This window comes from Sorex fumeus, unplaced genomic scaffold (assembly GCF_029834395.1).
Source record: "Sorex fumeus unplaced genomic scaffold, SorFum_2.1 ptg000025l, whole genome shotgun sequence".
Taxonomy (NCBI): Eukaryota; Metazoa; Chordata; class Mammalia; order Eulipotyphla; family Soricidae; genus Sorex; species Sorex fumeus.
This window is the reverse complement of record NW_026606082.1, coordinates 943,022-957,325: the sequence shown is the minus strand read 5'-3', so window position 1 is coordinate 957,325 and position 14,304 is coordinate 943,022. Positions and strand designations below refer to the sequence as shown.

General features: G+C 55.5%; 1 protein-coding gene and 1 non-coding gene across 2 annotated transcripts in view; both read left to right on the top strand.

The window, feature by feature from the left end:
* Positions 1 to 14,304, top strand: part of CORO1C (coronin 1C) — an 81,370-nt gene that overhangs the window by 59,297 nt on the left and 7,769 nt on the right. The window contains exons 4-7 of the mRNA XM_056114456.1: positions 7,432 to 7,561; positions 11,034 to 11,215; positions 11,934 to 12,053; positions 13,350 to 13,454. Coding sequence (XP_055970431.1) covers positions 7,432 to 7,561; positions 11,034 to 11,215; positions 11,934 to 12,053; positions 13,350 to 13,454 — 537 coding nt within the window. The remainder of the gene's footprint in view (positions 1 to 7,431; positions 7,562 to 11,033; positions 11,216 to 11,933; positions 12,054 to 13,349; positions 13,455 to 14,304) is intronic.
* LOC130023932 (U7 small nuclear RNA) lies at positions 5,014 to 5,075 on the top strand. The gene has a single exon (XR_008792543.1). It is a non-coding gene; the product is annotated as a U7 small nuclear RNA (small nuclear RNA).

Sequence of the window (14,304 nt, the reverse complement as noted above, 5' to 3'; positions counted from 1 at the left end):
CCTGTTGAGTCGCCGAAGTCCCTGCGCGTCGTTTCTCTGCTGATGCCTTTGCTCTGATCAGGTCGGCAGTCGCAGCCGTTCTTCCCGCTCAGAATCCCATCCCGCCTCGTGGCGCAGGGGGCCCTGTTCCGTTCGGAGCTGCGTGCTGGGCCGCGGACCCTGGCGGGCCGGGTGCCGATGGGGCGGAGAGCAGGTGTGCAGGGCTGGGCGGGGCCGGGGGGCGGGGAGGGAGAAGGCGGCCTGCCCTTTTGCCCTCAGCCTCAGTTGCCCTCGGCCTGCTGGGGAGGAATCAGGCGACTCCCTAAACTTGGGCCCTCAGAATGCTGCTCGTGTCACCGGGATTTGCATAAGGGGCTGTAATTAGCCTGGGAAGAACTCGCTATGAAAACCGGCACTTAAATCAGAGGTTCCCAGACTTGCTTAGTTTGCTGCCCCCTTTTCAGGAGGAACAGAACCCAACCCAGCCTGGCCAGCTGCCTTGATTGAGTGGACAAGGAGAGCCCCCAGCCGGTGGGGTGGCCCCTAGGGCTCCTGCCACCCACCCACACCCCCCCCCCACTCAGTGTCCCCGAGGGGGCGGGGTTGCCCATTTGGGAAGCACTTGCTTAAATCCTGACTTTTCCCCAGTTATCGGAAAAGCAACATTTTCCTAGTTATTTATTTATTTATTTCTCCCCCTTTTTGGGCCACACCCAGCGATGCTCAGGGGTTACTCCTGGCTTTGCACTCAGGAATTACTCCTGGCGGTGCTCAGGGGACCACATGGGATGCCGGGGACCGAACCCGGGTTGGCCGCGTGCAGGGCAAACACCCTACCTGCTGTGCTAGCACTCCAGTCCTTTCCTAATTTTTTTAAAAAAATAAGATTTTCATAAAGTTGTTTGCAGTAATGGGTTACATTCAGTATTTCGACACCAATCACGCCACCATTATTTCGAAGTTTCCCACCACCACTCAAACCTGCCCCATAGACAGATGCTAGGTAATTTGTTTTGTATTGCTTGTATAGCCTGAGCTCCTGGGATTCTAAAATTTTAAATCATTGGGTTCCTGGGGCCTGGAGCAATAGCACAGCAGGTAGGGTGTTGCCTTTCACACGGCCTACCTGGGTCCAATTCCCAGCATCCCATATGGTCCTCTGAGCACCGCCAGGGGTAATTCCTGAGTGCAGAGCCAGGAGGAACCCCTGTGCTTCGCCAGGTGAGACCCCAAAAGGCAAAAAAAAAAAAATAGGATCCAGAGAAATCTTGCAGCGAGCTGCTTGGTTCCGAGATTCATTTTTGAGTCTCTGGATCTTGGCTGATGATGCACTTAAATGGAACCTGGAGGCAGTTTGTGGGCACGACAGCCAGGACCCCGTAGGGGCAGCGTGGTGGGGAGCAGTGGACAGCCCTGATCCCTTGAGGCCTGGCGCTTGCAGTCACTGGTCCTGCAGACCTGGGGTTTTCATGGGTTTCTGGAGGCTTTTGGCTGCCAGGATTCCTAGGGGGCAGTTGGAGGGACAGTGGACCCCTGTTCCCGTCAGAGGTGCCCAATGAAATCGGCCTGGAGCAAGGTCCGGAGGTATCTCTGCTTTGAGCGGCGAGGTTCCGAGATTCATTTGTGAGTCTCGTTTTCCTAATTTTTTTTTCTTTTTGGGTCACACCCAGCGATGCTCAGGGGTCACTCCTGGCTGTGCTTGGGGGACCCTGTGGGATGCTGGGGATCGAACCCGGGTCGGCCACGTGCAAGGCAAACACCCTCCCCGCTGTGCTATCGCTCCAGCCCCTCATTTTCCTAATTTTTTGAAAGACAATTTTGAGTTGAATTCAGACACTCTTTTATTATGTTTCATGTGCCTTTTTGCCATTGGCATTTCTTCTTTTTTTTGTCATGAAAGTTCCTCTTCATGACAAAAGCGGACCGAGCCTCTTCCTCTTCGCCCCCAATGCTGCTCCGCCGGTCTCCTCCCCAGCCCAGCATGCATTAGTTTGCAAAAGTCAAATAATGAATAAAAATAATTATCAATCACAATCAATCACAACCATCCTGTTATTCGTCGATGGCCTCGAGCAGGCCCCAGTAACGTCTCCTTTGTCCTAGTCCTGAGATTTAAAAAAAAAAAAAGTGCCATATTCAAGGCTCTTTCAGGGTTAGGAGAATGAGACCCTTCATTGTACTGGTATTTGGCATATTGGGTACACCACGGGGAGTTTGCCAGACTCTCCCGTGTGGGCAGGTTACATTCGGTAGCCTGCCAGTTTGTCCAAAGTAGGAATGAGATGATAAGATGTCATCATCGGGAGCTGAGTGTGATAATCTCTGGATCCTGGCCGTTGTTGGGATTACACAGCAGTTGGTGGGTGTAACTGTCCAGCTACTGGCAGGTCCAGCCCCAAACCGTGCAGGCTTGGAGATCTCAGCCCCGGTCTCACACACCTGGGTTCCTCTGCCAGTTCTTTTATGCGTGAGGCATAAAATAATTATATTTCCCCAAAAAAGAGAAAGTTTCTGTCCATTTCTTTGCCCCATTTTTTGATGGGCTTGGATATTTTTTCCTTGTAGAGTTCAACCAGCGCCTTGTATATGAACCCCTTGTCAGAAGGGTTTGGGGTGAATAACCTTCCCTATTCTGTCGGCTGTCTTTGTATCTTGGTCACTGTTTCTTTTGAGGTGCAGAAGCTTCTTAGTTGAGTGTAGTCCCACTTGTTTATTTTTTCTCCCACTTGTTCAGTGGCATTTCATCTTTGCAGATGCCCTTAGCGTCATTATTGTGGAGGGTTTTGCCTACGTTTTCCTCCAATGTACCTTATGGATTCAGGTCTCATGTTGAGGTCTTGAATCCATTTTGATCTGACTTTTGTGGCATGATGTTAGATAGAGGTCTGAGTCCTTTTTTTTTTTTTGCATGGAGATGTACATTTTTGCTCCACTTCACATTTCTTGCTCCCTTATCAAAGATTAAATGATCATAGATTTGAGGGTTTCAATCATATTACATTGGTCTGCGGGTCTGTCCTCATTCCAATGCCATGCTGTTTTAATTACTGCTGCTTTGTAGGACAGTTTGAGATTGGGGAAGGTTATTCCTCCCCAAAAGATTGGAATCTTTTTCCAATAATTGCTTCAGCTATTCCTGGGGGTTTATTGTGCCATACGAATTTCAAGAGTGTTTGATCAATTTCTTTGAAAAATGTCCTGGGTATCCTTAGAGGGATTGCGTTTAATCTGTATGATGCCTTGGAGAGTATTGCCATTTTTGACAGTGTTACTCCTCCCAGTCCGTGAGCAGGTAATGTTTCTCCACTTCTCTGTCTTTTTTTATTTCTTGAAGTAGCATTTTATAGTTTTATTTGTACAGGTCCTTTACCTCCGTAGTTAAGCAGTTTCTGAGGTACTTGATTTTCTGAGGCATGATGTAAACAGGATTTTTTTTAAATACCACTTTCTTTAAAGAAAATATTTTTTGCTTCCAGAGATGCTCGGGGGTTACTCCTGCGTGTGCTTGGGGGACTATGTGGGATGCTGGGGATCGAACCTGGGTTAGTTGCGTGCAAGGCAAATGTCCTACCTACTGTACTGTTCCTCCAACCCTTAATATCACTTTCTTCTCTTTCATTATTTGCATACAGGAAAGTTCTGGGCTTTGGGGTATTGATTTATAACCTGCCACTTTACTGTAGACAAATCTGTTGTTTCTAGGAGCTTCTTGGTCGAGGCGTTCCGGTTCTCTAAGCATAGTCTCATGTCATCTACGAATAGTGAGAGCTTGACTTCTTCCTTTTCTACCTGGATGCCCTTCGTATCTTTTTCTTCCCTACCTGCTGTGGCAGATGCTTCCTGTACTCTACTGAATAAAAGTGGTGAGAGCGGGCGTCCTTGTCTTATCTCTGATCTTAGCGGGAAGGCTCTTCGTTTTTCCCCATTGAGGACAATGCTTGCCGTGGGCTTGTGGTAAGATGGCGTTGACTAGATCCAGGAAAGTTTTTTTAATGACCATTTTGCTGAGGGTTTTCATCATAGATGGGTGCTGGATCTTGTCAGATGCTTGCTCTGCATCTGTTGATATGATCATCTGGCTTTTATCTTCTTTTATTGATATGATGAATCATGTTGATTGACTTGCGATTGTTAAACCATCCTCGCATCCCCGGGATGAATCCCACTTGGTCGTGGTTACACACTTACTTACGCCAGATTGTGTCTCCTTTCAAATTCCCAGCAGAGGAGAGTTGGATTTCTCGCTTGTGCCACTGGTGAGCATAATTTTTCACTGACAGGCATGATTCTGTACAGTTCCTCTCAGAGTTCTTCTTTCACGTTTCTGTCTTAGTATGTAAAAGGACAGTCAGCTCTACAGGCCAGCCTTCTCCTACACTCCTCCTGGCCCAGTGTTGCTCTTCCGCGCTGCTGCCGGTGTTCCTCGGCTTCTGAGACTCGCCCCGTCCTCGAAGAGGCCCTCCCCTCTCCTGTAGACCCACCCCTTTATGTGGGCCACCACTGAGCTCCACTGAGTCTCCACTGAATCTCCACTTGGCCTCCACTGAGTTTCCAGTGAGCCTCCAGTAAGCCTCCAGTGAACCTCTAGTGAGTCTCTAGTAAGTTTCCAGTAAGTTCCGGTAAGTTCCAATCAGCCTCCAGTGAGCCCCCTGTAAGTCTCTACTAAGTTTCCAGTAAGTCTCCAGTCAGTCTCCAGTGAGCCCCAGTAAGTCTCTCGAGAGTCTCCAGGGAGTTCCAGGGATCTTCGTCGCCTCTCCACTGTCTTCGCCTTCTCCTCCTCTGAGGCTCCTTCTAGAACGCCTCTGTTTGCGTGGTACGGCTCAGTGCTCAGGACGTTCAGCAGACGTCACGCTGTTAGCCACCACTTCCTCAGTTTGAACAGGGCCGCTTCAAAGTTGGCGTCTTATGTTCGGCCATCCTGTGTTCAGCATGATTCACGTTACGACAGCCGTCAGCTTTTGTTTTGGAGACGGTCCGCAAAGCACATGAAGAGATGATTAGTCGTCAGGGAAATACCGGTCACATGGCCTCTCGCAGTGTTCCCGCGCTTTTAGAATTTGTCTACCAGGTTTTCCGGTTGCCACTGGAAAGTCCCCTCCCCGACCCCAGAAGCAAAAAGAAAATCTGTCCTTCCACACCGCAGGCGGCTGGACGAGCGGGAGAGGGAGCCCTCGGGTGGCCCCAGATGGCCCAGCTATTTTTTCCATCTGAACGGGGATTTTTATAGTACAGTTTACAAAACTGTTACTTCTGTCCTTATTTTCCAAATGTAAAATTAAACAAGCAGAAGGATTTTTGTTTTGTTTTGGGGCCACACCCAGCCACGCTCAGAGCTTCCTCCTGGCAGTGCTCAGGAGTGAGCAACCGTACGGGGTGCCGGCATTGAACCAGGTCAGCTGTGTGCAAGGCGCCCGCCCTCCCCGCTGTCCTGTCATTTTGGACCCCGAAACTCAGGATACGTCAGCGGTAGAGAGAGAAAATTCCACATCCTGCACACATAGCTCAGTGGCAGAGCACCTGCGTGTGTGTGTGTGTGAGGCTCCGAGTTCCAGCCCTCGCACTGCCCCAAAGAGAAGGCGAGGGGGGCCGGGGCGGGGGAAACGGAAGAGAAACTCCGTATTCTCTATCCCCCCAACACAAGGCACCCTCCCTCTCCCCCCCCCCCCCCCCCCCCGCTGTTGTCAGAGCGTCCCTGCTTTCCTGTTTGGGACCCCGCGTGTCACACACGCTTCCTGGCTGGTGCTTTCCCCGCTGGGCGGTGGAGCGGGGGCTCGTCGGGACAGCCTGTTGTGTGCACGCTCCGCGTCGTGCTTATTCCCTTGTTGCTGGACACCTGCGCTTTTTCCGGTCCTCCTGAGAACACGAGTGACTTTGGGGGTGAACACCTCCCTTCCCTTGCTGTGGGTCCGTGTCACAGCTGGCTCCACCATGTCCTGTGGTGGCCCCGATCAGGCTTCGATTCTCTCGTCCGAGAGCCCACGGCCCTCTTCCTCCCCTGGGGCGTGTGTGCAGGCCCCTCTTTCTCCACGGTGCTCTGGTGCTCACTCTTGCTCATCCAGCCTCATCCAGCCTCGGGTGGGGGGGGGGGGGGGAGAAAGGATGTTTTGCTTGATATTTCTAATGACTAATCATCTCTTCACAAGCTCTTAGCACCTTCTCATGTGCTCTTAGATCATTGGTGCATCCTGCTGAAAGCAGTGTCTGTTTCTTGCCCATTAAAAAAAAAAAGTGGGGGGAGGACAGGATTATTTCTCTATTTAAAATTTTTTTTCTTGGGCTTTTTGGGTCACACCCAGCAATGCTCAGGAGTTACTCCTGGCTCTGCACTCAGGAATCAGTCGTGGTGGTGCTCGGGGACCATATGGGATGCCGGGGATCGAACCCAGGTCAGCCGGGTGCAAGGGAAGCGCCCTGCCTGCTGTACTGTCGCTCCAGCCCCCAAATTTCTCCTTCTGTCCTGGATTTGTAGGAGTCTGGCTATCAGACCCTTGCCTGAAACGTGGTTCGCAACCCGTTTCTTCTCTCTGCCTCCCGGCATTGGTTTGTGCCATACCACCGAGCTCACCGCGTGGCAAACCGTTTCTTCCCCTGGGTCCCTGCGTTGGTTTGTGCCGTGCCTCGAAGTCCCCGAACTTTTCTCGGGTCTTTTCTCTTTCTCTGGCCTGGCTCTGCTCTTCTTTGACCCTGTGCTTTGAAAAAAACACGAGTTTCTCACTTTGGTGAGGGCCCATCGAGTTTTTGCTGTTGCAGGAAGCTTTTCATAGTGCATGTTACAAGTCTCTGACTTCTATCCTCGTTTTCCAAATGTAAAATCACAAAAACGCATAATGTCTCAGGAGCTGTCCGATTAGCCTGGAGCCCTGGGTGGCTGGAGTCCGCCCCCTTCAAGCGGGGAGGGGGGCTTGACTGTGAGTTTTCGCCCCACTGCCTTAGCGGATGCTTCTGCTACTTTTTGTAGCCGTTCACAAAAGGAAAATTTTTGCATGCTTCAAACAGGCTTGTCTTTGGGGGTCTTGGGGGGTCTTTTTGAGTCACACCGGCGATGCTCAGAGGTTACTCTTGACTCTGCATTCAGGGATAACTCCTGGCAACTCTCAGGGACTGTATGGGGTGCTGGGCATCGAACCCAGGTCAGCCATGTGCAAGGCCAAATGCCTTACCCGCGGTACTATCATTCTGGCCCCCAACCTGGACAGTTTTAGACTTAACAGCTAATCTAAAATAAAATTGCAGCTAGTAGCAAACAGAAGTGGAAAGTTAACATTCTGCAAAGCCTCACGCTCACTCCGGTCTTTAATTTCCAAGTGCATCTGGGTGACATTCACACGCTGATGGTTCACTGTCATTCCCTTCACCGGCACCTGCAGAGTGACTTCACCCCAGTTGGCTGTTGTGGGGCCGCCAGGAAAGGCCAAGGTGTGCCCAGCCTCACGGATCTCTCTCCTCTGACAGGTGTGGCAGATCCCAGAGAATGGGCTCACCCTCTCCCTGACGGAACCGGTGGTGGTCTTAGAAGGCCACTCGAAGAGGGTTGGCATCGTGGCCTGGCACCCGACTGCCCGCAACGTGCTTCTCAGCGCAGGTAAGAGCCCCGCCGGCCTCTCCTCTGGTCGGCAGCCCCTGGGCTGAGCCTGGGCGCAGCTCAGCCTGGGGGTGGGGGGGGGGGGGGGCGTCTGGGGCAGACCGTCGGGGCTCTAGGAAGTGTCGCACCTCGGCGGGTGCACGCACGTGCCCGGCACACGGGATGCTCTCTGCTTGGAGCAAGACAGGTCACACCCGTTTCGGCATCTGCTTTCTGGCGGCAGCTTCCGTGAACCCCAGTTGAGTGACTCCTGATGCAGGAGAGGGGACGGGTTACCCAGCAGCCCTGGGCTCGGCTCTGGGGATGCTGCCAGTCGGAGGTGATCCTGAGCGGCGGAAGACGTTCCTTGGAGAAAGAAGACGAACTTTCGGGCCAGAGTGAGGGAGGGCGTTTGCCACGCGTACAGCCGACCCGGGCTTGAGCCCTGGCGCCACACCTGGTCCCCGAATCCCCCCAGGAGGGACCACGCACCACCACTGGGTGTGGCCCCCAGACAAACCAAAAACCCCACTTTGACGTTTCTCCTTCGGCAAGCGGTATGTGTTTACGGCAGAGAATGTAGATGAAAGGGAGAAATTTAAAAAAAAAAAGCATTCTAAACTCTTGTCCCAGGGGAAGCTACATTATCCCCATTTGAGGGGTTTGTTTTTGTGTTCTTGTGTTTTGGGCCACACTCAGTGGTGCTCAGGACTTCCTCCTGGCTCGGTGCTCAGGGGTCCCGCCTGACAGTGCTCATGGCCCATGCGTGGTACTGGGGATCAGACTTGGGCAAGCCAGGTACAAAGCAAGTTCTTGCTGTCAGCCGTCTCTCCAGCTTCTGCCCTTTCTGCTTTGGTGCGTTTTTATGTCTTCAAAGACATTTCTTTTTCTCAAAGTTTCGTGATTTTAATGGTCAGTAGCTTCTGACCGGCCCTGAGTAGTGCAGTTTGGAAGCATGCTGAGGGCCCCTCCCTGGCCTGCGCAAATGCTTGGTAGAGCTGTTTCCGTCAGGCCTGCCACCAGGTCAGGCCCACACAGCCTCAGACCCGCATCTCGGCGTGACGAGTCAGTAAAAGCCCTGGGTGCGTGCGTGGTCTGTGTAGCACTCGCTGTCCTGCCGTTGTTCATCGATTTGCTCGAGCGGGCACCAGGAACGTCTCCATGGTGAGACTTGTTGTTACTGTGTCTGGCATATCGAATACGTCACGGTGAGCTTGCCAGGCTCTGCCAGGCGGGCGAGATCCTCTCGGTAGCTTGCCGGGCTCTCCGAGAGGGGCGGAGGAATCGAACCTGGCTCGGCCGCATGCAAGGCAAACGCCCTACCTGCTGCGCTATCGCTCCAGCCCATGGTCTGCGTTGCTTTCAAATTCCAAGGGACAGAGCAGTAATGCAGCAGGGAGAGTGTCTGTCTTGCGTGCTGCCGACAGAGGTTCGACCTCTGAGTGCAAAGCCAGGAAGAACTTCTTAGCCAAAACTGCCGGGTGTGGCCCAAAAGCAAAACAAAAAAAATAAATCAGGCCTGGAGCAATGCAGTTCAGCAGGTAGCGCGTTTGCCGTGCACGTGGCTGACCCGGGTTCCATCCCCAGCATCCCAGATGGTCTCCCAGCCCCGCCAGGAGCAGCTTCTGGAGTGCAGAGCCAGGAGTAATTCCTGCGTGCAGAGCCAGGAGTAAGCTCTGAGCATCGCCAGGTGTGACCCAAAAACAGAACAGAAAAGCTGGCCGAACGCCTTCCCGCTGGCTCTGGGGCGCGACTGTGACTGTGGCAGTCTGGCTGCTCCCGTCCCCTGTGGGCTGGTTGTTTGCTTCTCTCCCTGCCGGCCCGACTGCAGCCACCCGCAGTGCGATCTGCTGACCTTTTTCCGTAGTCCGACAGGGCCAGCGGGGCTGCCTTGCTGTGCCAGCGCTTCTGAGCAAGCTGTCCCTGGCCCAGCGTGGGTGGGGGAAGTGAGTCTGTGCAGGGCCGGGGCCAGTGGAAAGAAACTCCTTTTCTCGTGTGTGTGTGTGTGTGTGCGCGCGCGCGCGCGCGCGCCATCTGTGCTCAGGGCTGACTCCTGGCTCTGCACTCAGGAATTACTCCTGCCGGTACTCGGGGGACCATGATGCAGGTTGCCAGGGATCGAACCCGGGTCGGCTGCGTGCAAGGCAAACACCCTCCCCGCGGTGCTGTCACTCCAGCCCTGACAGAAGTCTTCTGACTTAACTTAAGACTCAGGGTTTCTGTCTTCTTTCCGACACGCCACGCACAGGGCACCAGGGGGCGGTGTTCTGGTCCCCGATGCTGGCCATGGCTTCGTGCTTCAGTGAGCGCATCCCCGCCAGCGGAGGTGCGGGCTGTCCTGACTCTTCACAGGGTACTGGGGAGTCAGGATATTTAATGGCAGGGACTTACTGAACCACAGCTGTTTCAAAAAGCCGTGGGGTTCTCCTTGTTAAAAATCACAGTGCACTTTCCCTGGGCACCTTGGGATGTTCTCCGAACCCCAGACCCAGCCCGGAGCGAGGGGGAAAAACAATCCAGAGGTGCAATTCCGTCCTGGAAAATTCCTTGCTCCCCTTCCCGACTCAGTCGGACACGAGCCAGCCGCCGCCGCTGGGCGCCTCGTGCCTGCCAGCCAGGCGGAGTGGAGGGGCGGTCCCCTGCGTGTCGGGGACCAGACGGTCCCTCCTGGAAGCCGGAGGGAGCTGAGCTGACCCTGGCGCTTCCCTCTCGCGCTGCTTGGCCTCGGACACCCTCTCTGGCCAGTGTTTCACCCGGTAGTAGCGGCTGGTACTGTCTGAAGCGCCCACAGGGTTGGTTTCTGGGTTCTGTGTTGCCCTTCCCTTATTTTACTGCCGTCTTGACCTAGTTGCCTGGAAGCAGCGGAAGGAGCCTGTTCTCGGGGGCCCCGGGAGCCGGGCAGGAGGGCGGGCAGGATGGTGTTGGGCAGTGCGGCGTTGTGGCTGCGTCACCAGGGTGGTCTCTTGGGGGGGTTTTCACCTGGTGCCTGCATGACCACAGTCCGGGCTGCTTCTCAAATCGGGACCGTCCTGGCCTGTTTCTGTGCGGATAACGATCTGCTGTGGGCAGCGCTGGGGCTCCCTCCCGCGGGCTCTGCCCACTGAGCGCGTCCAGGGCTTGTTCACCCCCGCGGAGGGAGTGACCTGCCACCAGCGGAGCTGAGCACCTGACCCCCTTGTTCCCGGTTTCTCTGGGAAGCTGCGAACTGTGTTCTTCCTGAGGCTTCATAGCAGAGGGACCGTCCCTTGGGGCCCATCTGCCCAGGACCTTTTCAGAACCGCAGGACTAGTTTCCTCGTGTTTGTTTGCGTGTCACGGACCCAGACTTGACGAGCTGCGCTCTCCCTGCGAGGCCTGTTCCCAGGCACCTCCCTGCCCACGCCGGCCCCTTCCCTCCCAGCAGACGGGCACGCTCGCGGCTCCGGGTGTTTTCGGGTCCCTGTCAGGGACGGTGCTCCCCGCCTCCCACGCGGTGACTCTGCCTTTGCTCCCAGGCTGTGACAACGCCATCATCATCTGGAACGTGGGCACGGGGGAGGCCCTGATCAACCTGGACGACATGCACTCCGACATGATCTACAACGTCAGCTGGAACCGGAATGGCAGCCTCATCTGCACGGCCTCCAAGGACAAGAAAGTGAGGGTGATCGACCCCAGGAAGCAGGAGATCGTGGCGGTGAGTCTGCCCGGGCGGGCGTGGTGCTCCAGGCCGCCCACGGAGGCTCCCACAGGGACCCAGGCCGGGAGGGCGCCTCGGGCTTCTGGCCCCGCCCGGCGGTGATTAGGGGCTGCCCCCGGCACGCCCAGGAGACCGGGTGGCACCAGAGCACTCGGCCATCCCTGTGACCCCCACCCCCAGGCCCCTTGGGCTTGTTTCTTTTAGTGACCGTTTCCACAGAAGCAAAGTCCTTGCTGAAGTAGAACCCCGGCGTCTTCTCCGTTATTGTTCTGTTTTGGGTCTCACCTGCCTGTCCCCGGGGCTTATTCCTGGCTCTGTGCGGAGGCATCCCTCCTGGCGGGACTCGGGGGTCCATTTGAGGGGGGTTCAAAGCCAGGTTGGCCACGGGCGAGGCACGCGCCTTCCCTGCTGTCCTGTGCTGCGGACTCAGCGGGCAGCCTGTGCTCCCAGCCCACCCCGCGGTGACTCACCCCCTCCCTGTTGCAGAAACGGTTGAAAGTAAAGACGCGGTGGGTTCTGCGAACAGCTCAGGGCTCGTTCATTCTCTGCGCTTGTTCCCTGGTTCTTGCTGCCTGTCCGTAAGGGATCATGGCCAGACCCCCCGGCCCCTCCTGGTTTCCTCCTGTGAACGTTGTAGGGGTGCGTGGGTCAGCAGACGAACCCCCCCACTCTGCAGTGTCAGGGTCGGTGACGCGCCCCTGTGTTCCCCCCGCAGGAGAAGGAGAAGGCGCACGAAGGAGCGAGACCCATGCGGGCCATCTTCCTGGCCGACGGCAACGTCTTCACCACCGGGTTCAGCCGCATGAGTGAGCGGCAGCTGGCTCTCTGGAACCCGGTACGCCCCCGGGCCCTGCTGCTCTGTGCCCAACGCGTCATTTCCTCAGTGGGCCTGGGTTGGGGCCGGAGCGTGGATCATTGGGTTCTTGGTGTTCTGGACGTGGGGATGGAGAACCGGATGTGAGCGTCTTTCTTTCCCCAGAGACTCATCGCACATACATGTGCACATTGTGTATTTATAGTACATATGTGCAGTGTGTGTTTGGGGTCACCCCTGCAGTGTTCGGCCCTACTCCTGGCTCTGCACATAAGGACCATTCCTGGCAGTGCTCGGGGGACCATCTGTGACCCCATGATCGAATCGAGTCTGCCGCGTGCGAGGGAACGTCTTGATCTCTGCAGCCCTGGCCCTTGAATGACATTTCTAAAAGCGTAGAAGTCGGAGAGATACCACAGAGGTCAGGGCGCAGGCCTTGCATGCTGCCCACCCCCGGCACTGCTAGGACGGCTCTGGAGACCCCACCCCTGGCGCCTGAGTTGCGCAGAGCCCCCATCCCCCTCAGAATCAAATCAAATTCAGAATGATTCTGATGCTCGCAAGGAGTTCTGTGTTCGCTGTATTTCTCTTAGAGAATACAGGGGAGAGGCCATTGTTGTAGAATTCTGAACCTGTAGAATTCTAAACCTGATCCTGTTTTATTTTTAAGAATAATCGTGTGTCTTGCCCACAATAATCATGCTTGGGACAAAGTAGTCATGTTTGTTGTTTTATTCATAATAACGTGAAGGGGTGGCAGTACCAAAGCTGTGTGTGTGTGTATTTTTAGCTTTTTAGAAAATGCATTTATTTTGTAACCAAAAGAAGTATCTTTAAAAAGGAAATTATTCGCTCAGGAAACTCATTTCTGACCAGCAGCCACACTGACACACGAGTTCATGACGCGAGCGGACCAGCACGGTTTTCCTCCTCTTTGGTCCTTGGGCCCTACTTGACCGTGCACAAGCTTCCTCCTGGCTCTGCGCTCAGGGGTCACCCCTGGCAGGGCTCCGGGGCCACCTGGGGTGCCGGGGATCAACTTGCCGGCTTTGTGCAAGGCGAGAACCCCACGTGCCGTCACGCCTCTCTGGACCCTCAGCACAGTTCGAAGTGGGTTGGCGCCAGTTTTCGTTTCTCTGTCGTTATTTCATACTTACGGACACCCTTTAGACCTTGTTCCAACTTGAATTATTTGAGGGAAACAGCCAAGTCAATAAGGGACAAAGGGATGAACCATAAGGTCTCAAAAGTGTGTGTGTGTGTGTGTGTGTGTGTGTGTGTGTGTGTACACACACTCACACACATTGGTCTTCCCAGAAAAACATGCAGGAGCCAATTGCCCTCCACGAGATGGACACGAGCAACGGGGTGCTGCTGCCCTTCTACGACCCCGACACCAGCATCATCTACTTATGTGGAAAGGTAACGGGTGTCTCGGTGGTCTCGATTCTTGTGGGGCCCGGAGAAGTCTCTCTTGAGCAGATGAGCGGGATTTCCTTCTCGGGGGTGTATTCGAGCGTGTGTGTGTGGCGCTAGGAGCAGGGCGGGCCTGTGTCCTGCTGCGTTCTGGCTCCTGGGAGCTCCCAGGGGGACGTGCTGGGAGAGAGATGTCGGGCCGGGCGCTCGCGGGGATCCGTAGTCGGTGGGTTTAAGGTTTCTCCGTCTCTGGGGTGGAGCTCAGAGTGGAGCCACACGGGAGTGAGGGGCGAGGCCCTGGGTTTGGTCCCTCCCCCTCCCCCCCCCCCCCCCGCCTCCTCCCTGCACACCCACCTAAACAGAAGACTCCCAAGGGGGAGGGGGATCCCTGCCTCCCTGGCGGAAGGCTGTGCCGCGTTGCGAGCTGAGGTGGGCAGCTGGCTAGGTGACCCCTGCATGAACTCTTGGCCAGTCGAGGGAGGAGCCTTGGCCGCCTCCAGGCCTCTCGAGCGGGCTGTTCTTCCTGGGGCTCGTGGGCTTAGAGATCCCTGGTGTGGGCCTGGCCCTGGCCCTGGCCCAGCGCAGGAGGGAGGCGCCTGCCTTGCCAGCTCGAGGCTGCCAGTCTGCTCCCCGGCACCACCCACCAGCAGCACCTCGGTCTGTCGGGGACCACGTGATGTGCAGGCCAGGTGTGTGAGCACCGCAGTTGGGGCACCCGCCCGGCACTGCTGCCTGCCACGGGAAGGAGGGGGCCAGGGGGCCGGTCCCGGAAGACCCCGTACTGGACCTGCCGCTCTTCTCTCGGGCTTGGTGGGTCACTCCCCCCCCCCCCCCCGCCCCTCTCTCTCGTTCAATT